The sequence below is a fragment of the Armigeres subalbatus genome, chromosome 2, assembly GCF_024139115.2.
Source record: "Armigeres subalbatus isolate Guangzhou_Male chromosome 2, GZ_Asu_2, whole genome shotgun sequence".
Classification (NCBI taxonomy): Eukaryota; Metazoa; Arthropoda; class Insecta; order Diptera; family Culicidae; genus Armigeres; species Armigeres subalbatus.
In genome coordinates this window covers 108,334,486-108,361,874 of record NC_085140.1, presented here as the reverse complement: position 1 = coordinate 108,361,874, position 27,389 = coordinate 108,334,486, and the positions used below count along the sequence as shown (strand labels likewise).

At 44.9% G+C, this 27,389-nt stretch overlaps 1 protein-coding gene across 4 annotated transcripts; it reads left to right on the top strand.

Annotated features, from left to right (window-relative positions):
• The first annotated feature begins 1,552 nt into the window (after positions 1-1,552).
• On the top strand, positions 1,553-27,389 carry LOC134210637 (uncharacterized). 4 transcript variants are annotated; one of them, XR_009978843.1, is made up of 6 exons: positions 18,111-18,360; positions 18,443-19,194; positions 24,720-25,354; positions 25,421-25,533; positions 25,756-25,931; positions 26,555-26,695. XR_009978843.1 is itself a non-coding variant. In XM_062686789.1 (5 exons), exons 2-5 carry the CDS (start codon positions 18,487-18,489, stop codon positions 26,797-26,799), a joined length of 1,701 nt encoding a protein of 566 aa, XP_062542773.1. In that variant the 5' UTR covers positions 1,553-1,883; positions 18,443-18,486; the 3' UTR covers positions 26,800-27,389. The 4 variants fall into 4 exon arrangements, 3 of the variants coding, with proteins under 3 accessions (XP_062542773.1, XP_062542772.1, XP_062542771.1); XM_062686789.1 differs by lacking the exons at positions 18,111-18,360; positions 25,756-25,931 and adding an exon at positions 1,553-1,883 and having other exon boundaries at positions 26,555-27,389; XM_062686788.1 differs by lacking the exons at positions 18,111-18,360; positions 25,756-25,931 and adding an exon at positions 2,516-2,648 and having other exon boundaries at positions 26,555-27,389.

Below are 27,389 nucleotides of genomic sequence, written 5' to 3'. Positions count from 1 at the left end.
AACCCGAAGACACCAATGAGAACGAAGACATTCGGGATAGGGATATCTCATACAAAACGGCATCCAAAGCTCAATATGATCGTGTTCATCAAGCTCGAGAATCCGATATTAGGTAGGGTGATCAAGTGCTGGTGAAAAGTTTCGTGAGGCAGAACAAACTATCTCCTTTGTTCCACAGGGAACCCTATACAGTGATTGAAAGACAAGGTAATTCGGTCATCATCGAGGATTCAAATGGAGCAGTACGTAAAAGGAATTCAGCACATCTAAAGAAGCTTCCTATATCACCACATACTACCAGCCAGATCGAAGAACCAGTTGCTGATTTGGATCAGCAAATAGATCATCAAGCACCGGCAGTTACAACAGCAGTGAAACCTTCGACGTCATCAAGCTTGGAGAGTGCCCGACCACAGCGTCTAACACGGGTACCATCACGTTATAAGGACTATCACATGACTTCTAATAAAAACGAAGACGATTAGATCAACTCGGGGAAAGAGGGGATTGTTATATTTGATTCAGTGTATACATACAATATATTATATACATATCTGGGGATGTACTTCGGGTTAGAGAAGAGGAGAAGTAAGAACCGGAAAATAAACTGGCTGTACCAGCTATCAGGCTCTGATTAAATTCGTATTTTATTCGTTAAGCTTTTCCCAAACGCAACAGCCGAGCTGTCATTCCTATGAGCTAAATGCCAAGCAGTCATGAGTGAGTGTGAAAAAATGAGTCTATGAGTGAAAAAATATGTCGTGGCTCAGAAACAGGCGTTCTATCGATTGAATGAAAAAAATCAACATGTTTTTCACAGGCGGGTGTCATCCATATCTCGCACAATGGGTTTGTTTTGCAGCCAACATTGCGCGACTGGTCCCCACTGACATTTCTGGATCCCAATGGGAATCAAATCAGATGTTGGTAAACAACACAAATACTACCATAAGTTTTACTTTATTGGCTACAAAAACATGCGCCCAAAAAAATCTGCACGTTGTTTCCACCTGAAAAAGTACGTAGATTTTTTTCCACCTGAAATTCACGTAACTTTCACCTGATTTTTTGATAGAATTCTCATTCTACGTGAAAATCAGGTAAGTTCTACCTGAGTTTTGGATAGGATTCACCGGACACGTAAGTTTCACCTGAATTTTCTGAAGCATTTGCAGCTACGTGTGCACGTAAAATGTACCTGAAAATTCAGGTGGAAACAACGTTTAGATTATTTGGAGTGTGGCGTCGTGCCTGAAAAACCCAAACTATATAGCTCGCTTAACTTTTCAAAAGGTCCTAAGTAACATTTTTTTCATGAATTAATTTGAGTACTGCAATCAAAAGCTTTCATGTTGTTCTGTTGATTGCGCTATTCAAATTAATTCATGAAAAAAATGTTACTTAGGACCTTTTGAAAAGTTAAGCGAGATAGTATATATTCATTGAATTTTGCATACCTGGCAACGCTTGTAAAATCGACCACATGGGCGCCGTATCGTTCTGTCATTCTGTCAAATCGAGTTTTGTTTTTGTTGTGTCACTTCATAAAAAATGCATTCTGCTCATCACTAAAGTGCATTGCAGATCAGTGGCTGCTTTACGACCAAGAGTGGCAAATATTTTTTCAATCGCTTTCCATTCCATGTTTTCATGTGAATTCGTCAATTTTGTATAAAAATTATTGTATTTTCGGTTCTAGTTTTTCAGTTTGAGACAATCTAAATACAATTCTCATGAAACTCGAGTGAAGTGCTACACAAAATTGGAGTGATTCGTATTTCTCGTATCGTTTGTTCCCTGAACCTATAGTACGAGTTCCCTAAAGCAGTAAATCTGCACCAGGAAGTGGCTGGTGAGGGAATATTCAACAACAGCTCCTGCAGGTAAATTCAACGCCATCGTCAAAAAATAGCAAGGTTCGGAAAAAGTGTCACCTATGAGGTCAATCATCTGCTGAGGGACAATCATTATTTTGTTGACAACCTCCATCTCACCCGATGATGATAAATTACGCACCTCCAACCTTGAACGTACCAAGAGAGGGCATTACGTAGCACTACAAGTTATTTAGTAGTACACAGTGCCCGACTTCCAATGTACTCTCTACAAGATTTTTGGAGGACATTGGTGTAGTATAAAAAAATAGAACAATGATCAATACGTGCTCGGAACGAGAAGACATAAACACAGCTCTCGTTGTTCGTTTCGATTCAAGCGGGTTTTCTAAAGTTGTAATATGAAACCTGTTTACAGGACGGTAAACGCATATAAAAAATGTAGGTACACTAGAGTGTCCCGAATAATGGGTTTATGAGAATTATGGCGTATAAGAATAAAGGTTCGGGCAAGAGTAAAAAAACATTTTCAAGAGGAAACATCCTTCAGTTGAAAAATCATAGCTCAAAATCATCTTTAAAATATCCCAATTTCGGAACACACTAATGTGCATGTATTAAGCTCTGATCAGATTGAAGCTCTCAAACATTTTCCTATCATTGTCTTTGCTCCCCTGACTGCTGTCCTCGAAGCAATGCAAGTCGATGAGCCCGACCAGGAGAACCGCCCGACCGGCAACGAACAGGAATGCGACAATATTGCACATCCGTCCAATGGAACGGCTGGACCTGGCATCACCGGTTCAGGAAATGGTTCGTTCATAAGTTCTCGAACGTTGACGTTCTGTTTTGAACCTCACAGTGCACTTTCGCTCGTGATCGGTGTGTGTTGTGGCATCGAATTATAATATATATGTTTTTTTCTTGCTTCACCAATCATCATACCTATATCACCTCTGCTCTGCGCTCCACGCTCTTTTCACGCCGATGGAATCCTTCTATCTCTATATCGCCCCAACAGTAGTCGGTCGCTGCACATTTGCCTTCCATGTGATGATCGTGTGGCGATCGATTAGGTGTTTGCTGTTTACACATTTTTTTTATATTCAATGTTTTGATTTCCTCTTACTATCTATCTTCTGCGACTTGTGTAATGTGGTGTCCCAGTAAACATTTTTATTGATGTTAATTAATAGACTACTTTTTTTAATTGTGTGCACTTCTATGTCATCTGTTTTCGAATATTTTTACATGCATTACTTGATCCGGCAATAACATTTATTATAAGAGCGATTTATTAGTCATATTCAAAACGATTAGGTACTGAACAAAAAAATCTAGCATGTTTATCTTATTAAGTTCCTGGACACGGTCCCTGTCGCCCTTTCCTTTATTTATTTTATTATGATAACAATTTTGTATTAAAATACTTTCCATTGACTGCAAGTCATATAATAAGCATATAATTACCGTCGTCGGGGGTGACAATGAGTCAAATGGTACTTAGAATGCTTGGAGAACACATCGAATGCATCTGAGGGCGAGATAACTAAATAATAAAGGACCTTTTTGAGATTTTGTTATTAGATCTCCAGACTGCTGGTGAGAGCGATGACCCATTGTCGCCCCCAATGCAATGGGTTTTGTCTTCAAATTGTCTTCTAGAGGGGCAGGATACTTTAATTAATGACATTCTATTGAGATAATGTCTTGTATTTTTTGATTGCAAGTTGGATTTCCCTCCACCAAGCGAAAGCACGGAAATGAAACAAGACTATGTTTCAACGTTCAGCTATCAGTTGACACACTCTGACAGTCCCTTGCATTCTGACCCGCAGATTGTCAGACTTTCCTATCTTTTGCTCCAACAACTTCTTCACCATCAAGCATCAGGGCAAACTCTCCCACGACTATGTCTGCTACATAACCTAAACTTTCATCCACTTGGTCAGTATTACGACGCCTTCTCTCCACTCCTGCTGCAGAACCTCATCCTCCCAAACCTTGGCAATTACCCAGTGCAGCGCTCTAGCCAGGGTCTAGGGTCCCTCCTTAGCCGTGCGGCAAGACGCACGGCTACAAAGCAAGACCATGCTGAGGGTGGCTGAGTTCGATTCCCAGTGCCGGTCTAGGCAATTTTCGGATTGGAAATTGTCTCGACTTCCTTGGGCATAAAAGTATCATCGTGCTAGCCTCATGATAATACGAATGCAAAAATGGTAACCTGGTCGTATGTCCTGCGCGCGTGCTCCCAGGTTCATTGCCATACCGTTGTCTGTCACATCGTCATTCAGGTGTTCCTCGTAGTGCTGCCGCCATCTTTGGATCACCTCAAGCTCATTCGTGAGAAGGTTCCCGTTTATGTCCTTACACAATACACATATTGGGCTGTGGCACGTGGCCCTTACGTGAACGGTTTAACTTCTCATAGAACTTTTGTGCGTTATTGGCGCGGTACAGTTGCTCCGTCTTTTCACGGTCTCGATCTTCCTGCTGGCGGAGTTTTGTCTGTTCGCCCTCGTGCGGTATTGCAGCAATCTTGCCCATGCTGCATTCTTCTCCTCAACTAACTGCTTACATTCGCCGTCATACCAGTCGTTTGTCTGATCCGGGGGCACCGTGCCAAGTGCAGCGGTTGCGGTGCTACCACTGGCGAATCGAATATCTCTCCAGCCATCTTCAAGAGACGCTGCGCCTAGCTGCTCTTCCGTTGGGAGTGCTTCTTCCAGCTGCTGCGCGTAGTCTTGGGCTAGTCTACCGTCTTGTAGCCGCCCAATGTTTGGACGCGGCGGACGACTCCGACGCGTGTTGTACACCGTCGAGAGTTTTGAGCGCAGACATACTGCAACGAGGTAGTGGTCGGATTCAATATTCGTACTGCGGTAAGTGCGAACGTCCGTGATATCGAAGAAGAATTTACCGTCGATTAGGTTTTCCGTTTCTTGATTAGGTGATTTCCATGTGGCCTTTTGGATATTCTTGTGGGGGAAGAAAGTGCTTCGGACTACCATTCCGCGGGGGCTGCAAAGTTGATGCATCGTTGGCCATTGTCGTTCGATACTGTATGTAGACTAGTTCTGTTCTGTCACCATGTGTGGTGTTTTGTTCCTGTCACAACCCTGCGAGATGCGACGCACCTTTGCGTTCAACATCACCCTTGTCTATGAGTTTAGCTCCGACCCTGGCTCGTTAACTGTCAACCACCCACCGGTCGACGGGTGACAGGCAGCTAATCGTAAGTAGCAAAAAAAGAGCACAGTTGAGTCAGAAGAAAGTTAAAGTGCATTAGCATAGGTGAGGTGTTAAAATTACTAAAAATTGAATAAGTTTTTCCTAAAGGTGAATTAATTATCCTACTTAAATTTAGCTTAGTACTCATAAGGGCAGTGTCACGGTTGATTATATTATTACTTATACTTAAACTACATGCAAAAAGAAGGTAAAATCGAACATTGAATTCATGCAAACTTAACCTAACAGCTCATGCCTTCCACAGTAATTATATACTCACTACGAAAATAGTACGGATCGTTGCGAACTAGTACGGGCAAATTATCACTAGAAAGAAACTAAACGTAAGTAGTTAGCATGCTTTGTTATTAACGAATATCTATGATGTATCCATGCCCAAGAAAAACCTAAAAACAAACACTTATACACTATAGCATGTGAAAACGATAAACCTAATTCGACATATGTATTCTCTCCCCAAAGGGATTTTATAACTCCTTCTCTACTTCAGAATAAATACAAGAGTTACGAAACCGGAAACAATACTTTCTATTTGTCCGATTGCTAGCGCAATATTTTATAAAATCCGTTTAAGATCGGGGGCTTCAGTCAGTATGTCGAAAAGAGGTGACGGTCAGAAGCGGGGAACTTCCCCATCGAGTCAAAATCCGCCGCCGGGAGTGAGCTGTGAGATATGTCGGCAACCAGATAACAGCCGTATGGTAGCGTGTGATGAGTGCGGACAGTGGTATCATTTCGCGTGTGTCAGTGTGGATTCGAGTGTTCAGGATGTGGAGTGGTGCTGCAAGAAATGCCTGGAGGCGTCGAATAAACTTCCAACCGGAACAGCCACATCTGAAATTGCAAGCAAAGGAGTAAAACCAAAGTCAGCAAGCGGAGCACCAACGGATCCGAGTCTGGAAGAGTATCTACAGAAACAGCTAGCGGCGATGCAGAAGAAATTCGAGAGGATGATGAAGGAGAAGGAAGACCAGCATCTGAAGGAGCTCAGAGATCAACGGAAGAAATATGAACAGGATCTGAAGGATTCGGAGCGCCGAGTGCAGGAACAAATGGTAAACCAACTTCGGCAGACTGGAACAGCAAGAAAGGGATTGTCTGGCGATCAGCCCACGCAATTGTCAATTGGTGGAGGAGCGACAGCAAGTTCGTTGGACAATTTGCCTCTTCAAGGCGCCTTTGGTGGACCATCGGTAGCTGCGTACGGAAACCCACAGCTGCAATTGACACTCGGAGCAGGACCGACAGCAAGTTCAACCGGTAATCCACTGCCACGAATCAGTGTACACGACGAAAGTCAAGACGATGATGTTCTAGCACAGGAGCTGAAGTTGCTAGAAGGAAGGCAGGCATTAGAAAGGAAGCATTTTGAAGAACGGAATAGATTGCTACATCGTCATACGTCGATTGATGCAGGGGCTAATGGTAGAGGTACCGGATTGAATGCTCAAGCTACTGTCTTTCAGCCGAATTTTAGCAGTTTCGTCGGTGGCCCTACGCTAAGCCAAAGTCAAATCTCAGCACGCCAAGCTGTTACTAAAGAACTTCCATTGTTTTCTGGAAACCCGGAAGAATGGCCGCTTTTCCTCGCAAGCTACGAGAATTCTACCAGGATCTGTGGATATAGCGACGAGGAGAACATGTTGCGGCTTCAAAGAAGTCTGAAGGGGAAGGCTATGGAAGCGGTGCGCTGTCGTCTGTTGCATCCTGCGAACTTACCTGGAGTACTGGCAACCCTGAAAACCCTCTTTGGAAGGCCGGAGATCATTGTTCATTCGATGGTCAACAAGATTCGGGAGATGCCGCCACCGAAGGCGGAGAAACTGCAGTCATTGAATGATTTCGAGTTGCAGTTCAAAACATATGTGCTACCATTACTGCTTCAGGACTGCAAGAGTACATGTGCAATGTGACGCTTCTTCAGGAGCTGACCGAGAGATTGCCACCGTCAATAAGGTTGAACTGGGCATACCATCGACAGGGATTGCCGAGGGTTTCGCTTTCGGAGTTTGGAGATTGGTTGGGAAGATTGGTCGAAGCAGCGAGCATTGTCACGTTGCCATCTCTCAGTGCTCCGAAACAAGAGAAGCGCGGACGAAGGGAAGACAACTACATCAACGTTCACTCTGAAAGTAAGCCATATGTCACGTTTTCTACAAAATGCTGTCCCGTTTGCAAGTGTGACTGTGGCGGCCCAGAGAAGTGTCAGAAGTTCCTCGACATGGACGTCGGTTCCCGTTGGTCAGTGGTTAAGGAGCAGAAGCTGTGTAGGAAGTGTTTACGGAAACATTTCGGCGCCTGTCAAGTGAAGACACCGTGCGGGAGGAATGGCTGCACATTCATGCATGATAGACTTCCACACGACGACAAGCGGTACAGTAAGCCCACGACGGCAACTGAGTCCGCGAAGCCGACGATCGAAATGACAACGACGCAGAGCTGCAATACGCATACGAAAACGGCTAGAAAGGTTCTATTCCGGTACGTGCCGGTGACTATCTACGGCAAGGGGAAGCAAGTGTCTACGTACGCGTTCCTCGACGATGGATCGTCGTCAACATTGATGGAGCATAGTTTGCTAAAGGAGCTAGGCCTTAAAGGAACGCCATATCCATTGTGTCTCGATTGGACGGGCGGTCACAAGCGACATGAAAATGAGTCGGTTATGCTAGCACTTAAGATTTCTGGCGTGTCCGACATGAACGACGTTTTCGAGCTTTCGGAAGTTCATACAGTCCGAGATCTCTCTCTCCCGAAGCAGTCGGTGTCAATATCTCAATTAGCGACTAAGTACAGTTACCTCGAAGGATTGCCATTAATATCCTATGACAGTATCTCCCCACGAATCCTCATAGGTATGGATAACTGTCGGCTTGGGCATGCGTCGAGAAGCATAGAAGGAAGCGAGAATGAACCGGTGGCCTCAAAAACTCGCCTGGGATGGATGGTATATGGTCCCTGTTCTATAGAGTCTGGAACAATAATCTCCAGCTACAGCGGCCATCACAGTTTCCACATCTGTGCCTGCGTCAATGAGGAAGACAAGGATCTGAATGCAGCCATGAAGGAGTATTTTTCGATCGAGTCGCTGGGTGTCTCTGCTGCATCTAAATCACTACCATCAAAAGATGAGGAGCGTGCTATGCAAATTTTGTCAACTGAAACTCGCTTGATAGGAAATCGATACGAGACCGGCTTATTGTGGCGATACGACCAAATTATATTACCCTGCAACAGAGGGATGGCTATGAATCGACTGGCATGTCTGCAGAAGCGTTTACGGAAAGATCCAGAATTGGCTGTAGCAATGCAAGCAAAGATGTCCGAATACGAAGAGAAGGGGTACATTCGTCGGCTTTCGGCAGCGGAGAAAACAGAGAAGCACCCTAACGATTGGTACCTTCCGATTTTCCCAGTTACAAACCCTAACAAACCTGGAAAGTTTCGGATTGTCTTCGATGCAGCGGCGAAAGTCAACGGTGTTTCGCTAAATTCTTTTCTCCTTACGGGACCTGATCAGTTGGTATCGTTGCTCACCGTTCTGTACAAATTCCGCGAGTTTCGTGTCGCTATTGTAGGGGACATCCGGGAAATGTTCTTTCAAGTCCAGATGAAGAAACAGGACCAGCGAAGTCAGATGATTCTGTGGCACAATGGAGAACCAGAAATTGAACCCGAAGTGTACGCGGTGGCGGTTATGACATTCGGAGCGGCGTGCTCCCCGAGCTGTGCACATTACGTGAAGAATCTGAATGGCAAAAGATTCGAAAAGCAGTATCCAAGAGCTGTCGAATGCATCAAATACGAACATTACGTCGACGACATGCTAGCGAGTGTTGAAACCGAACAAGAAGCAGTGAAGCTTGTTAGGAAAGTACAATTCATACAATTTCAGGCAGGCTTCGAAATTCGCAACTGGTTATCCAACTCCAATGCCGTCGTCGAAAGCTTGAACGAGAATCACACGAAGGAGAAGCACATGAGTTTTTCCGCAGAGATGGCCACAGAAAAGGTGCTTGGAATGTGGTGGGGTACCACAACCGATACGTTCACGTTCAAGTTGTCACCTAAGCACGATGTGGAGCTACTCTCTGGTGCCAGAATACCTACAAAACGTGAAGTTCTGAGGACGTTGATGGCAATATATGATCCGATGGGACTCATCGCCAATTTTCTCATCTACTTAAAGATCCTGCTGCAGGAAATTTGGCGCTCCGGGTGCGGTTGGGACGACGAGATCAGTGGCAAGCTAGTCGAGAAATGGACCACATGGATCGAAGCGCTGCCGAATGTTCGTCAAGTCAGCATCCCTCGTTGCTACCGAGTTATAACGTCCGCCGCGTCGACGAATAGGGTAGAATTGCACATATTCTGTGATGCTAGCGAGAATGGAATAGCTGCCGTATCATACTTCAGGTTCGAAGAAGAGGGTACAGTGGAATGTGCCCTTATTGGATCAAAAACACGTGTGGCTCCTTTGAAGTTTCTCTCGATCCCTCGCCTTGAACTTCAGGCGGCTGTAATTGGGGCTCGATTTGCTGATTGTATAACCAAGTCGCACCGTATGGAGATTTCTCGCCGTGTATTCTGGACCGACTCCCGTGACGTGATATGCTGGTTACGTTCAGATCACCGACGCTTCAGCCAATTCGTGGCTTTCAGGGTCAGCGAGCTTCTCGATACAACGCAGGTGAATGAGTGGAGATGGCTTCCAACTAAAGCAAATGTAGCGGACGAGGGAACGAAATGGCAAAGGATGCCGAACCTTCAGCCTAGCAGTCGTTGGTTCCATGGACCGGACTTTCTGCGGCAGCCTGAGAATGAATGGCCTGGTTATAGTGGAGATCAAGGTGCAACCGTAGAGGAGCTTCGTTCAAATATTCTTCACCACACAGTAACAAAACCACTGGTAAATTTCGAACGCTTTTCAAAATGGAAACGGCTACTTAGGTCGGTTGCGTATGTTCATCGCTTCGTATCGAATCTTCGTAAGCGCGCCAGGAAGACTTCCATCGAGCTCGGCCCACTAACGCAGGAAGAGCTGAAGCTAGCAGAGAACATTATTTACCGGTCAGTTCAACAGCAGGCCTATCCAGGTGAAATCCAGGTGCTGCGCAACAGTTCAACAGAACACTCATGGGAGCACACATTACCGAGAAACAGCCCGCTGCACAAACTGAATCCGATCATCGATGAGCACGGTGTCTTGCGAATGCGAGGACGTATAAATGCCTGCGATTGGGTTGATGAAGCCACCAAAAACCCGATCTTGCTTCCGAGGAAAAACTACGTGACTCAGTTGGTGATCGCCGACTATCACGCAACTTACAGACATCAAAATCACCATACAGCGTTGAATCAGATCCGATTAAAGTATTACATAGCCCGTCTCAGATCAGAGTTTGATCAAGTCCGTAGAAGATGCCAACGATGCAAGATTTTTAAAGCAAATCCACAGCCACCAGCAATGGGAAACCTTCCGTCTGCCCGGTTGGCAGCCTTCCAGCGACCATTCTCTTACACTGGAGTCGACTATTTTGGGCCGATGTTAGTGCTAGTTGGCAGACGAACTGAGAAAAGATGGGAGTCCTGCTTACCTGCATGACGACCAGAGGTGCACATCGAAATCGCACATTCGTTGTCAACCGATTCGTGTATCTTAGCTCTACGTAACTTCATAGCAAGAAGAGGACCGCCGCTGGAATTCATAAGCGACCGAGGTACGAACTTCATAGGAGCTTCCGGGAGCTGCGCGAAGCCCTCAAGCATGTCGACGAGGAGAAACTTAAGATAGAGTTCGTCAGTCCTGTCACCAAGTGGACCTTCAATCCACCAGCCGCCCCGCACTTTGGCGGCTGTTGGGAGCGTTTGATCCAGTCTGTCAAGCGCACCATGAAAGATTTCGACCTTCCGCGTTTGCCATCGGATGAGATTCTTCGCTCCACACTGATGGAGATAGAGATGATTCTGAATTCAAGACCGCTTACTGACATACCATTAGATACCGACACTGAACCCCCTCTAACACCAAATCACTTCCTGTTAGGGTCTGCTGATGGGAATAAGCCCCCGATCATTTTCGATAACAAACCTTCTGTACTAAAGCAATCGTGGAAGATGGCCCAGCTGTACGCCGATAACTTCTGGAAGAAATGGGTGGTCGAATATTTGCCCACATTGACGCGTAGGACAAAATGGTTCCAGCCCATCAAACCCATCCAAAAGGGTGATCTAGCGTTGATTGTAGATGCGAAACTTCCGAGGAATTGTTGGCCACGAGGACGAGTGATCGAAGCGATCAAGCCGAAGACGGACAGGTCCGTCGTGTAACCGTGCAAACAGGAACTGGACTGATGGAAAGGCCAGCGGTCAAGGTTGCTGTATTAGACGTCGGTGCAACAGGAGGTAAGCCAGCTGAACAACAGTGACGTACCGAGGGGGAGTGTCACAACCCTGCGAGATGCGACGCACCTTTGCGTTCAACATCACCCTTGTCTATGAGTTTAGCTCCGACCCTGGCTCGTTAACTGTCAACCACCCACCGGTCGACGGGTGACAGGCAGCTAATCGTAAGTAGCAAAAAAAGAGCACAGTTGAGTCAGCAGAAAGTTAAAGTGCATTAGCATAGGTGAGGTGTTAAAATTACTAAAAATTGAATAAGTTTTTCCTAAAGGTGAATTAATTATCCTACTTAAATTTAGCTTAGTACTCATAAGGGCAGTGTCACGGTTGATTATATTATTACTTATACTTAAACTACATGCAAAAAGAAGGTAAAATCGAACATTGAATTCATGCAAACTTAACCTAACAGCTCATGCCTTCCACAGTAATTATATACTCACTACGAAAATAGTACGGATCGTTGCGAACTAGTACGGGCAAATTATCACTAGAAAGAAACTAAACGTAAGTAGTTAGCATGCTTTGTTATTAACGAATATCTATGATGTATCCATGCCCAAGAAAAACCTAAAAACAAACACTTATACACTATAGCATGTGAAAACGATAAAACTAATTCGACATATGTATTCTCTCCCCAAAGGGATTTTATAACTCCTTCTCTACTTCAGAATAAATACAAGAGTTACGAAACCGGAAACAATACTTTCTATTTGTCCGATTGCTAGCGCAATAGTTCCTGTTTTTTTGGTATCTATGTAGGATGCGTCAGGATCTATTTTTCGTTTATCTCTTTTTTTAAGTATTGTCACCGTTACCGTCTTTTACTATCGTTGGACGTTTTTCTCAGGGCATAGAAAGATCGTCGATTATTTACGCCATACATACGCCAAAGTGCCCCAGAAATACTCGCATGGAGAATCGAGTCAGGGACTTGCGCAGAGAGCAGGAAGTTTCGAAGAAGCAGCGGAACATGCAGGATTGTGCCGGTGTGCTGAAGAAAAACGTTAAAGACGGTGTTTGGGACACTGTTGAAAGCCAGCGAGAGAAAAGAAAGAAACAGAAGGGGACTGTGGAAAAGAAGAAGGAACTGAAGAAAAAAGAAAACGTCGGTCTCCTTGGGAAAGGGTCAAGGGTGACGCCTTGATAGTCAAAGGACTTGAGTGAAAACTAGGCGTACCCAGAAGGGGGAGTTGCTGTTCGAGATGAAGAAGGATCCCAGGAACAAGAGCTCGGCCTTCCGGGAGCTCATTGCCAATTAATTTGGCAGTTATCTGTTTGTCTGTGGTTGAAAGATGAAGATAGCTCCGGATGAGGATATGATTTCAAACGTGGCTCTAAAACTGCGATACTGGGGATCGCCGGAATAATTACAATCTATATAACCCTAGCAGAGGATATCGAGTGCTACCAACGCAGAGGTACCAAAAACGCGAGGGAGACGGTGAGACTGGACTCTATGGTGAAGTGCAGCAGGAGTGGGATAATGCAGATAATGGAAGGCGGACCCACCGGCTCATTCCCAATGTGTCGACGTGGGTGAACAGGGAGCATGGAGAGTTGAACTTTCACCTCACTCCGTTCCTGTCCGGACACTGCTGCACCAGTGTGGCCATGCGTCATCGTCATTCTGCCCGGTGTGTTTTGACGAAGCCCGAGGTTTGCGGAAGCTATAGAGGAATGCCTGTCCTAAGGGTGGACAAAATCGCAGAGCGAATGTGTCACGATAGAGATACGTGGAATGCGGTAAGCAGAGTCGTGACGCAAACACTGTCAGAACTGCATCGTAGATGGAGTAGAACCTAGCCATCTATGGTTTTTGTGTCACGAAAGTATGCTGTAAAAACTCACTGTAGAGTAGCTGGCGATAGATTAATATCAACATGGAATGGAACACTCCGTTAAAATTGGAAGACTTATATCGAACTGGATCATGCTGAAACGACCATAACCACTGTTTCGAGTGAAGATTTTTGCTGACGGTTTAATAAAAGCACTCGGAAACCGGCGCAGCAAAGCAGCGGGTATCCCCTCCGGTCCAGCACAGAACGAAAATTTCAGTTTCCGGATCACTCGGCACACATCTTCATCACCGATGGGAAAGATGTCTAAGGGAACATCCATAAATTTGGTAACGCTTAGAGGGGGGCGGTCACCTTACCTAACCTAACGGAGATCATCTAACCAAGAAACGGAAAACCAAATTGACCACGTTCTAATCGACGGTAAATTCTTCTCCGACATCACGAACGTCCGCACTTACCGCAGTGTGAATATTGAATCCGACCACTACCTCGTTGCAGTATGCCTGTGCTCAAAACTCTCGACGGTGTTCAACACGCGTCGAAGTCGGACGCCGCGGCTTAACATTGGGCGGCTACAAGACGGTAGACTAGCCCAAGAATACGCGCAGCAGCTGGAAGTGGCACTCCCAACGGAAGAGCAGCTAGGCGCAGCATCTCTTGAAGATGGCTGGAGAGATATTCGATCCGCCATTGGTAGCACCGCAACCGCTGCACTTGGCACGGTGCCCTCGGATTAGAGAAACGACTGGTATGACGGCGAATGTGAGCAGTTAGTAGAAGAGAAGAATGCATCATGGGCGATATTGCTGCAACACCGCACGAGGGCGAACGAGGCACGATATAAACGAGCGCGGAACAGACAGAACTCGATTTTCCGGAGGAGCAGGACGATCGACGATCGAGACCGCGCTAATAACACACGAAAATTCTATGAGAAGTTGAACCGTTCACGTAAGGGCCACGTGACACAGCCTGATATGTATAAGGACATAAACGGGAACCTTCTTACGATGACGATGATGACGATGTGGCAGATGAAGATGGCGTTATGGTGATGGACCTGGGAGAACGCGCTCAGGACATACTTTTACCGGCTCCGAATCTCCAGGAAATCCAGGAGGAGATTGGCTGAAGAACAACAAAGCCCCTGGGGTTGACCAACTACAAGGAGAGCTATTTAAACACGGTGGTGAGGCTCTGGCTAGAGCGCTGCACTGGGTCATTACCAAGATTTGGGAGGAGGAAGTTTTGCCGCAGGAGTGGATGGAAGGTGTCGTGTGTCCCATCTACAAAAAAGGCGACAAGTTGGATTGTAGCAACTACCGCGCAATAACATTGCTGAACGCCGCCTACAAGGTACTCTCCCAAATTTTATGCCGTCGACTAGCACCAATTGTAAGGGAGTTCGTGGGGTAGTACCAGGCGGGTTTTATGGGCGAACGCTCCACCATGGACCAGGTGTTCGCCATTCGCCAAGCACTGCAGAAATGCCGCGAATACAACGTGTCCACACATCATCTATTCATCGACTTCAAAGCCGCATATGATACAATCGATCGGGACCAGCTATGGCAGCTAATGCACGAACACTGATTTCCGGATAAACTGACACGGTTGATCAAAGCGACGATGGATCGGGTGATGTGCGTAGTTCGAGTTTCAGGGGCATTCTCGAGTCCCTTCGAAACTCGCAGAGGGTTACGGCAAGGTGATGGTCTTTCGTGTCTGCTATTCAACATCGCTTTGGAAGGGGTAATACGAAGAGCAGGGATTAACACGAGTACACGGTACAATTTTCAATAAGTCCGTCCAACTATTTGGCTTCGTCGCGACATAGATATTATGGCACGTAACTTTGAGAAGATGGAGGAAGCCTACATCAGACTGAAGAGGGAAGTCAAGCGGATCGGACTAGTCATCAACACGTCGAAGACGAAATACATGATAGGAAGAGGTTCAAGAGAAGACAAAGTGAGCCACTCACCGCGAGTTTGTATCGGTGGTGATGAAATCGAGGTGGTAGAAGAATTTGTGTACTTGGGCTCACTGGTGACTGCCGGAAATGATACCAGCAGAGAAATTCGGAGACGCATAGTGGCTGGAAATCGTACGTACTTTGGACTCCGCAAGACGCTCCGATAGAGTTCGCCGCGCCGTACCAAACTACAAAACGCTCATTAGTCCTCTACGAACACACATTGTTCACACCGCGAAAATCTGGGGCATAAAAGTATAACTTGGCTTAGAAACCTCGCAGTTAATAACTGTGGAAGTGCTAAATGAACACTAAGCTGCGATGCGGCTCAGCCCCAGTGTGGGGATATAATGCCAATAAGAAGAAGAATAAGAAGAACCCGGTAAAAATGGTTCTCGACAACGATCCGACGGGCACAAGGAGGCGAGGTGCGCAGCGGCCAAGGTGGATCGATCAGTTGAAAGATGACTTGCGGACCCTCCGTAGACTGCGTGGTTGGCGACGTGTAGCCATGGACCGAGCCGAATGGAGAAGACTCTTATATACCGCACAGGCCACTTCGGCCTTAGTCTGAATAAATAATAATAATTAGAGGGGGCGGGTTGAAAATAGCCATTTTTTGCGTTACGTAATTAATGGATCTTCCTTAAGTCCAATACATCATAAGGAGTGCCACGAGATGCTTCAATGGCAAGAGAGAGCGAAGCTTAGAAATCGTTGAAGGACTATCTGTGCAACAAAGAGATCGCATTTGTCAGCTGGAGTGTCAGCAGAAATACCATTCAGTTGCATTGACGTAGGACGTACAGAATTGCTTGGGATTTAGACGCAGATTTGCTGTGTGCGGCCAATGTATCGGGAATATTAAAAACTGATTATAACTTCTGTATACACTGCTGGCACTATTGAACTGTTGCTTGTTGTATGAAGTATGTGGAACGATAATTGCAGTATCTAGGAAGTGCATAGGAACGGCAACGTTTTAGTACGTAATCTGTGGTTGGACCACGCTTGCTTTCGTGCAGGTCCAACAATCGGATATCGGACATGGATAGCAAATGCATGAACGATACTGTCGGTGAAAAAGTCCACAGCATCGTCGACGTTATCAAATGAATTGATGCAATCCCAATCCATTGCAAGTAGCACTTCATTCAGTGCAGAATGATCTGGGTATGCTGGGCACCACCAGTGCGTCATCCATCACCGGAACTGTCAGACCACCTCTGCAACAAAAAGACGGCTAGAATTTATCATCAATCACGTGACTCAATACCTTAGCATATAGTCTGGAAGATGCCGAAAGACTTTGCCGAAGAAGGTACGTAGCTGGAAGGTCTACAAAACATGTTATTACGTTTCGAAAATTGATTGTTCAAACCATATGCAAGAAATCAATGTTTCTGCCAGCACTACCGGACAACCTATGGTTATCGAAGGGCAAAACTCATCTTCCTTCTTGTCGTTTTTTTTTCTTTGTGGAATATTTCCGGATAGCTCCCATTTGTTCAATAGCCCTATAAGATCAATTATTTTGAAATAACACTCAGTTAAATTATTGATCTACGTAGTACGGCAGTGCTGGCAGAATAGACGTTTTTTTTGCATATGGTTTGAACACTCAATGTTCGAAGCGTTATAACTTTTTTCGTGGACGTTCCAGCACGTTCCAGAAGGCACGTTTTCTCCAGCAAAGTTTTTCGGCATCCTTTGGGTTATACTTTAACGCAATGTGCCACTTGGTTCACGATGAACTGAAACCTCTAGCAGTAGAAATGCAAAAATATGCGTTCTCCCATACTAATTGCCATACAAACTTCAAACGTGATGCGGAAAGCGAGGGAGCAACCAATCGGTCCCAAATTCTGCACAGTTGTTCAGGACCCTTCAGAGCTTCGAAAAACCATTGATTTGAAAAAATACCATGGCGCCCCACTCTAATGAGCACCCCCCCTCCCCCCCTAGCAGTTGTTGTATCCCGAGTTCTGGGGGGATCGACGAAGGAGGGGCCCGGTAAACACCTTATGTGTGTGCTTCCGGGAGGCACATTTTAGCAGGATGGGCAAGAGCCCAGCCCTGCACGCATTCGAGCATTGTGTGGTGGTCACTGCTCAGGTGTCTGTCGCGCAGATTTTCTATGGCCTTCAATCCTTGTATGAAAACACACACACGAACATTTGCTCAGTTCGTCGAGCGTAGTCGATTGGTATAATATCACTATGGGGCTACGAGTATTTTATAAAAAGTTCGTTTTCGGTCACTTTACTTTGTGTTGCTCTTAGGAGGATTTGAAGAGTGCTTTTAGAGAATGCATACTTTACTACACCAGTCTTGCCTTCCCTTGGAGAATAGATACTGATCAAGCAGTAGTAGACACATTGGTTTTTCATTTTCAATACATACATACTCAATTGTCGTCTTTCACCGCAACTCTTCCCCATCACTATAAATCCAACATGTGTTCTGCTCTATCTACATCATACTAAAGCAGCATCCTCCTCAATGCAGAAATGATGCAGCATTGTTTTTTAACTGCATCATAACCATCCATTACCAGGGCTCTGGACCTGGAACTCCAATTCTCAATATAATGCCACCAACTGATAGACAAAAAAAAATTAAATAGCAACTACAGTGCAATATTTACAGTCGTACTCTTTAACATGCTCCAATCGCATGTTTATCTTCCTGTCAGCCAATGAAATCTGAACAAATATTTTATTTGTGTTTTTCACCTCACTCCTTATCTGTTATTCAATGGGTTAGTAGCACCAAATAGGAGCAAGTTAAATTCTTTCCGCGTAGAGCACAATCACTTTTTTAACGAATGCAATGCACGAACTGCAACAATTAGAATTCCTCCTTCCCGGTCTATCATCCTTCAGTACAAATCCAATTATTCAGTTAATCGGTCCCTTCGTGTATTTTGTTTGAACCTTTCAACTGTTAAACAGAACCATGCTCATAGAGCATACAACGATCGATAGGATCGAGGTGGAAAACCTTATCGAATACTTCAGTTCGCTGGAAAAGAAACGTTGTCGGCGTAAAATGGTAGTCCATCCAGATCCGAATATGGTTCCAGCTGGTTAGATTTTTCTTTTCGATATGCATCATCGCTTTGCGAATGCAATGCTTCTAATCACGTGTTTCGTCATTGTGTCTTTCAGTTCGATCCCGAGTGCGCTACTGGCTCAACGACATCGTCGATGAGATGCGCAAGAAGAGTCCCGCATCGGTCCAGAAATGGGTCGACTCGATACAGATACCAGTGTCGGGCGGGGCAGGACCCAGCGGAGATCCAGGATTATCCTCTGCTGAGCTAGCAGGGCCACACCATCCGTATGACGTGGCGGAATCGTCCGGTCTGGTTGAGTCTGGCGAATCGGGCTCCGAGCTCGACCGCGAGAGCAGTGAAGACGTACTTAGGGGCGATGGACTCGGATCTATCTCCGATGAGGAGTGTGTGCCGTCCTCCGTCAGTCCCCTGGTGGAGCACCGAAGTGATACCGGTTCGGCTATGTCCATTAAGAGCTTGCTCTCGAAGAAGTCGCTGCTGGAGAAGTTCAGCCGCAGTAACACCAACCTTCAGGAGCCGGAAAGTCATCTGGATCTGGACGCGGTTGATCCGGTATCGGAAGACGAAACCCGCAAAGTTGCCTCGCTGGCCTCCCTTGGTAAGATTAAGATCAACGAGTTCTATGACAAGCTGAGCATGAACAAGGCAAAATACAATCTGATGAAGACCAAAACTATCGACCTTCGCAACATGCTCGGAGCGGGTAAGGAAAGTGTTGCCAGGCAAAGGGATCAATCGAAAGCGGAAACGACGAATATGGGAGGTTTGATTCCACAGAAAGAGGAGCTGGATCCGATTTTGGTGGAAGCTATAATCGTGGAAGAGGAACAACAGCAACCGGAGGTATGTAAACATGGACATTCAAACAGGTGTTAAAAATCATAGAATTTGAATTGCGTCTGCTACGTTATATGGAAGCGACTAAGCAATACTATGGTCTATCCTTATTCCTGATGTTATAAACAGTCGCCTATGTCATTTTTAGTACGAATTGAAAAATTGTTTTATTTTTATTTTTTACTCAAAAGTGACTGAAAGTGACTCAGAAGTAGTGACTAAAAGAGACTGAGGTATTCCGTGACTGACCGGAGATTGTAAATGATTAGATATGTTAAAGTTCCTGTATCACATACGACGTGACTGTCGCTGTTATTGGACGACTGTCACCACGACTCCAGACCCAGCCAGACTAACAAATGATTTATTCGGTTATATTTGTGGAGACATAGAGGCGAACAAGGTTGCTGAATACCTAGGTACTAAAGTTCACCTGTTAATATTGATTCCTTTTTTCTAACTGACTGTAAGGAAGTGTTTCCGGCACCGGTATTGATCTTTGGAAATATTGAGTCACTGAGTCACTTGCACAGTAAGAATGATTAACTTGTTTGCTATGGGTAAACCGCGCAAGAAGCTACTAATGATTTTCACAAAAAAGCAGTCAATTCTTTATTTATTTATTTATTTTATTTATTACATCAACAGACTTGATACAGCCCCAATGATGGTTTAAAAAATATATATATAAATACAATATCACATCACTACATTAAAAACATTGTCAACACTCCAAATAATATAAACGTTGTTTCCACCTGAATTTTCAGGTACATTTTACCTGCAAATGCTTCAGATAAATTCAGGTGAAACTTACGTGTCCGGTGAATTCTATCCAAAACTCAGGTAGAACTTACCTGATTTTCACGTAAAATGAAAATTCTATCGAAGAATCAGGTAAAAGTTACGTGAATTTCAGGTGGAAAATATCTACGTACTTTGGTGGAAACAACGTGCAGATTTTTTTGGGTGAAGGATTAAAATACAATACAATCACAAAAACATTAACTATAGTCTATGTGCGTCAATTGTTCTGGTCGGTAAAAAATGATATGAAGAACCGGCGGAGGACATCTCGTGTCAAGTGGAAATCAAACAATGCTCTGGATACATCCCTTCGGATACACAGAGGTTCTAAGCTGATCAGCTGACAACGGCTCTCGTAGCGAGGAAGTCGTAGCGGATCTCTCCAGGGAAGGTTGCGGAGTGCGTACCGTATAAATCGACGTTGAACGGATTCGATGCGTTCGACACCATTATTATAGTTTGAACTCCAGACCGCAGAGCAGTATTCTAACGTAGATCGCACGAGAGAGCAATACAGTGTTTTCATACAGTAGATGTCTGTGAAAGTCTTTGTCACTTTGATCACAAATCCAAGAGACCTAGATGCTTTATCAACAACATATGAAATGTGATCCGAGTATGTCAGTTTGGAGTCCAATAGAACACCAAGATCTTTCACACAGTGCACTCTTTCAATAGTCGTTCCGAACAGGCAGTAGTTGAAGGTAATCGGTTGTTTCTTCCGAGAAAAAGTTATGATCGAGCACTTTTTCGGGTTAACTACAAGTCGATTTAGATCGCACCAATGAGCGAAAGCATCGATCTGGTCTTGTAGTAAGTGACAATCGGCCATTGATCATATGCGCAAAAACATTTTAAGATCATCTGCAAAAGATAATCGCGGTCCTTTTAGAACTAGATGCACGTCGTTGAAGTAGAGAAGGAATATCAACGGTCCCAGATGACTACCCTGCGGTATGCCAGACATCGCAAAGAAGCTTTCCGAGCGACAATCACCTAGAGCAACTGTCAGCTGGCGCTTAGTAAGGTACGAACCAAACCATGCAAGTAGGCTGCCTCCAATTCCCAATCTGTCAAGCTTGGCGATCGCAATACTGTGGTTCAACTTATCAAATGCTGCAGTTAGATCCGTATAAATTACATCTGTTTGATTACAAGCAAGCATACTGTCTGTAACGTATGATGTAAGACACAGTAGATTCGTACATGTAGAACGTTTTTCCATAAAGCCTTGTTGATCGGTACTGATATAATGTTTACAGTGACCACTTAGAGAATCCATGACGACCAGCTCAAACAACTTCGATACAGCGCATAGCGACGTGATTCCTCGATAATTATTTATATCGCGCTTGGTTCCCTTTTTGTACACAGGAAACATTTCAGCTGTCTTCCAACAGGACGGAAATACACCAGGGAGAGCTGGAAGATTCGATGAAGTGGATCCAGAAGGCAGTAAATGTTCGTTTTTAGGAAAACCGACGGAACACCGTCAGGTCCCGATTTGTACGACGTTTTTAGCCGCGTGGCTGCTCTCGCTATGGCATCTGGTACTTACATCGACAGCGTTTAGCGTTTGATTCGTTAAGGGTAGATTACCGCTGCGCTGGTTATGGAGTCATTGGAGAGGCGCTCATTGACAAACACGCTAGCAAACTTGGCCGAGAATAGGTTACAAATCTCTTGTTGAGTTGAGGCCATGTCTCCATTGTAGACCATGGACGAAGGGTGACCTACTTCCTTGCGCTGCTCGTTTACGTAGTTCCAAAAGGATTTCGGATGGGTTTTAAGCCGTTGCTGTATCCTCCGCTGGTAACGTTTAAAATAGAAACGACTTAACCGTTTGTATTCGTTGTTCAGCCTAGCATAATGGAAGAGTGCGGAACCTTGTGAACCTTTTCAGGACGCCCTTTTTTTGTCCTTTTCAACGAACGGAGGTCATTTGTCATCCACGGAACCTTAGAGTCGGTATGGGCAATCTTCTTTGGAACATGTCTGTCAATGACATATGCCAAGACATGAGAAAAAGTCTGTGCAGCGATATTTGCATCGGCCGGGTCGAGGTTACTCTGCCAATCCAAGTTAGACAGCACTTCGGCAATACTGCAATAATTCGCCTTGCGAAAAACATATGACACAGCCGTTGAAGTACCAACATAGTCACGGACGTCATCATTCTCAACTCCAATTACAAGAGATGGATGGTGAGGGGAAGCCTTGACCAAAGGAACGGGCGCAGTGGAAATAAATGGACGCCGACGAAACACAGATCCAGCAAGCGATTATTCTCATTCACGATGCAATTAACTTGAGATAACGTTGCAGTACTGTAATTATCCAGCAACCTGAGAGCTCCCGGGTGAAACGAGGAATGCTCCTGATCAGGGCGTAGGAAACCGTTGTGAGTTGGAACCCACGCGACTCTTGCAAGGTTGAAGTCGCCCAGAACGATGATTTCTCGCTTAACTTTTCAAAAGGTCCTAAGTAACATTTTTTTCATGAATTAATTTGAATACTGCAATCAATAGATTTCATGTTGTTCTGTTGATTGCGCTATTCAAATTAATTCATGAAAAAATGTTACTTAGGTCCTTTTGAAAAGTTAAGCGAGATTTCATCGTTGGGAGACGCTATTTCCGACGCAAAGAAGACTGATCGGCAGTGCGTGTCGATGAGTTCCAAGTCTCGAGTTCGGTCTGGAGGAATGTACACCGCACAAACAAATAGTTTACGGCCTCCGAGCTGAAAAGATACCCAAAGCTGCTCCACGGTGTTGAACGAATCGTCTTCGATTACTGATGCCTTCAGCCTAGAACTTACAGCGATTATGATGCCACTTCCTGTCGATTTCCTGCTGTTATTCGAGTTTCGATCACATCGAAAAACCTCGTACCCAGTTCCAAAAATATAGCTTGAAATTGTGCGAGAGTCTAGCCAAGTTTCGGTCAGAACTACGATATCGTAACAATGATCCATGACCGCTAGTCGATAATCTTCCACTAGACCATTCATTCCGCCAACGTTCTGATAGTACATAGTAACGTGCGATTTCGGACGGGGGGCTGTTGCTTTGCCGGTAATAGGAATTCGGAAGACCCCGTCTCCCTTCCCATGCGCAGGACCGGGACGGTGGCTGGACGCTGGCAGGAGGGGCTCGACTGCGATGGGAGGAATAGGGGCTTCCTTAGGACTTGTGACACTGAAGCGTCCCGGTGTTCCGTTAGCAGCAGACTTGATTTGGCTTGACGAAGTTCCACTGGAAACAATAATCGATTCAGGCAAGGAATTGTTCGTAATAACGACGTACTTGCCTGCAGGAGGAGTTCGGAAGACCCCGTCTCTCAACTCAAACGCAGGACCGGGATGGCTGATGGTCGCTGGCGGGAGGGGCTCGACTGCGATGAGAGAGATAGGGGCTTCCTCGTAGCTAGGGGCAAGAGTGCATCCCGATGTACAGCAGAATAACGGTTGTTGATTGCTCAGTTGTCCAAGACAACTTCTTTTATCAGATGACTCCATAGATTCGCACACAGCAGTGGGTTCGGTCGTAGAGATTTCGCGGTTCACGTGATTGCATACAGTGTCCAAAGGATACAGTTGTTTCATAGAACTTGTAGTACGCTTGCGTGCAGTTGTCGAAACGGTTAGAATTGAAGGCGGTTGTTCAGTTGATAGTCGACTGGAAACAAGGATTTTTTCAGGAAGCAAAATGTTTTGAATAGGAGCGTACTTGCCTGAAGGACGATTTTGGAGGACCCCCTCTCCGGTCTCAAACACAGGACCGGGACGGCTGCAGGTCGCTGGCAGGAGGGGCTCGACTGTGTTGAGGGGATTGGGGTCTTCCATGAAACTAGCGGCAAAAATGCGTCCCGGTGAAATGCTGAAGGAAGTTGCTAGGATCACTCGATTACCACCATTTCTGATTCCGCCGGAATGCCTAGCGGATCGTTGGTCGCAGGTGGAGGATTTGGTCGCCAAAAATTTTCTCTGGAGTTGTCGTCGCAAAATTCTCGGTACAGAATTCCTTTAGGCCATGTCGAACTCAAAAGCGCTCTCGATATCAATTCGGCATTTATTCCAATTTTGAATGAGACAAAAGATAGCGAACTTATGTCTCTTCCCTTAGGCACCAAACGAGCTACTTGAACGTCATTGGTTTCAAGACGCTTTTTTGTCAATTCGCCAATTTGATCAGCTGAAACGTCTGGTGCAATCCGCGACAAATAAAGCCAGAATTTAGGCTGGGGCTTAGGGACTGTCTTGATTTCTGATGAGGGCGAAAGAGTGCTGCCGGTTCCGAGCAGGAGATTAGGTTTCGTAACTGGGACAGAATCGTTAGTCATACTGAAAAGGCGCCGTTTCTTCGTAAACCGGGGTTCCAGTATGACTCTGTTCGTTGCCTTCGGGGTGAGCAAGTTAGAATTCATGATTTTTGGTAAAATTCGTCTGGATTTCAGATTTCAGCTCCGTCAGTATCTCAGACTTAAGCTGCGCCAAAATATTCCCATGATAATTAGAAGCTTGTTCATGTCCAGCCTCCTGGGCAGCTTGAACGGTATTCCGGAAACGCATATCCTACATCAACGAGGTTCTTATTGACAATAGGCGCACATTTAGTGAGATTTTTTCTGAGAGGTGTCTAAATATTGCGATCTTATCGTGAATTCTACTTTTTTCAGATTACATGCACAATATTCATTAAACATATTTCTCCAAAAATTCAGGCAAGCAGCAAGCTCAGCACTGGAGACATTTACGAGTTTTCGTTCGATGAATCGTTCCCAAAAGACGAAGACCTACCGGACGCCGCCAGCGAGGATGAGGAAAAGGAAAACCTGGACATGGCAACTCAGGGATACGACACCTACCTGAACCCACCGAAAACGTTCCATCGGATGGGCATCGGGAAAATTGGCCGCAGCTCCAGCGAGAACCCCCGCGCCAACAACAAGCGCTACAATCTGCTGGACATTGGCCGCAGTTTCAGCGAAATGAACGACGACGACAACTTCGTCATCAGCGAGTGCAACAACAGCTGCCCCAACCCGTCGTCGCTCAATACCAGTTCCAGTATTAACAACAGCACCAGCAACATTCTGGCGCGGTCCGTGCCCGTTAGCCCGATTCCGCGGACATCCAGTAAGGTCAGCATTCAGCAGGAGAACTCCCTGTCGGAGTCGCCCCGCCGCCGAAGCGCCATGCTCATGAAGGAAAGCTCGCTGCAGTCCGACTCGAGCCGATGCTCCAGCGTGGAGAGCCTGCTGAATGCCCGCAAACCGGACCCGGAACGAATACTGTTGAATTTGGGCTTCGGACCAGCACCCCACAGCACCGATGTTCTGTCGAAAATTCCGAAGAGGTAGATTGAGCATAGCGTTTCTTGTTACGAATGACAACAACGTGTGTTCTTGTTATGGTTTTGCAGATTCCTCAAACCATCTCAAGTTCGGGGAGTGGACACGGAAGCCTTTCTGCGCCAACAGCAACTGTCGATGCACATACATGAGAATAGCGTACTTGGATATCGTGGATTGGTTGGTAAGTTCTTCGCTTTGTTTAGTTCGTGTCCAACGTGGGTCATTCATCAAAGCTAATGGTAACTAATTATTTCGGGGCAAAAGTTCACCGCTTCATAATGAGCACATCTGGTGGTAATAATCTTACTAAAGTGTCATTTCTTTTCTCTTTTCATCCATCCTTCGAAAATTTTCATTCGCGTCACCATTCCTTCCTTTCAACTTGAAACTTCCTTAACACTAGGTGATTATGAGAAGTTGCACATTCTGCAACGCTTTCAGCAGAGACCGATGTAAAACTACATATAATGTAGGGTCGACCGATGGCGCTAATTATATCAGAAGAACATAGGCTTTTCCCGAAAATAACATCACCCTTTATCATTCAAGGCACAATGTTATAGCCACTTATTAGCAACGGTAAAGGATTGTTTTCTAATATGGTGCATGTTTACACCGAATAGTTATAGATTTGATTATTTTCCTTTTAGATACTTATATGAGTGCTGTTTAAATTTTACTTTTTGCACGTGTTAGAGTTTTCAATGCATGTTTATATTTAATAATATGAATATATTTTGTGATGCAAACTCAATAGAAAAGTATGTTTGATATTTTCCTGAGTTCTTGTTTTTTTTTTTGCTTATTCATAATAATTAATGCTCTGCCAGTTTAGTGGTACAGTTAATAGGGAGCAGTTGTCACTATTGATATATTTACTGAAAAATCCGATGCTATGCTTCGTGCCTTTTGCTCTTATTAAACAAAGCAAGATATTTGTTTGCATATCTCGATAGGACATTTTTTTTTAAGCGAAGTAGGCCTTTTTTAATATTAAAAAAAATAATTTTTTTTTTTTGCACGTTTCATTCCACCATATAAAAAAAAGTAATATTGTTTTCTTGCACGTTTCATTCCACATATGTTTCAAACACTAATATTTGCATCTTGTGTGATTTATTCTAACACATTTACCGATTACTAATTCTAATCTTACATGTTTCCATATATTTGCGTCTAATCGTGGTTGTGCTTCCCCTCAGGAAATCCTCACATTCCGCCGTCGATGATAGTAGCCAAAATTATGGAACGTTTCCAGGAGAATGAACGGGGACGACTGGTTCGCACTAGCACCCTCATTCATGGACCCCCTGTCGAGTTGTCCACTTCGGCGCCCACCGGAGGAGGAGTAGGATTGGGGCATATCGACAGCCGCAACTCGTCGGGTCCTCCGTCGCCAATCCTAATCCCACGCCATGCATCTCTTGCCTCAGAAGGGCGGGTCTAGTTGTTGGTCCCTTATTTTGTTCCCTTCGTATTATGTGTTAAACTTTCTAAAAAGACTTTACTATAACTGTACAATCGTCACACTTGACATTAAATCGAGCTTCGGAATTATTCCACCGTATACTTTAGTTTGACCACTTAACGGACTCTTGTCCCTATCGATCCAATTCTAGTTAAGAAAGATCATCACATTCGTAACATTCCTCTTCATCATTGATGTGCAATAGATTGAACAAATTCAGTATTCGACGCTCGGATGACAGTCACCTGCAAGGTCAATATTTTTGATAGTGACTTTCCTTAGGAAACATTTACAAGCACATATACCTACTTATGACGATGGCCCTGCAATGACAGAAATCAAAATTAGGAGTTCACGGAAATGAAGCTTTAACAGTTAAGAAAAACAACTGCACAGACACCTACATATCTCTTCGTATGTACTTGGGAGTAAGCCGAATTTTATGACTGGTTGCAATATCAACTCTTTAGATAGATTGAAATGTCTTTTATACTACGCTACTCTCTTTGAACTTTGACCATTCACATATACCTTTAATAATACATAACACCTTTCGAATCTTTGAATAA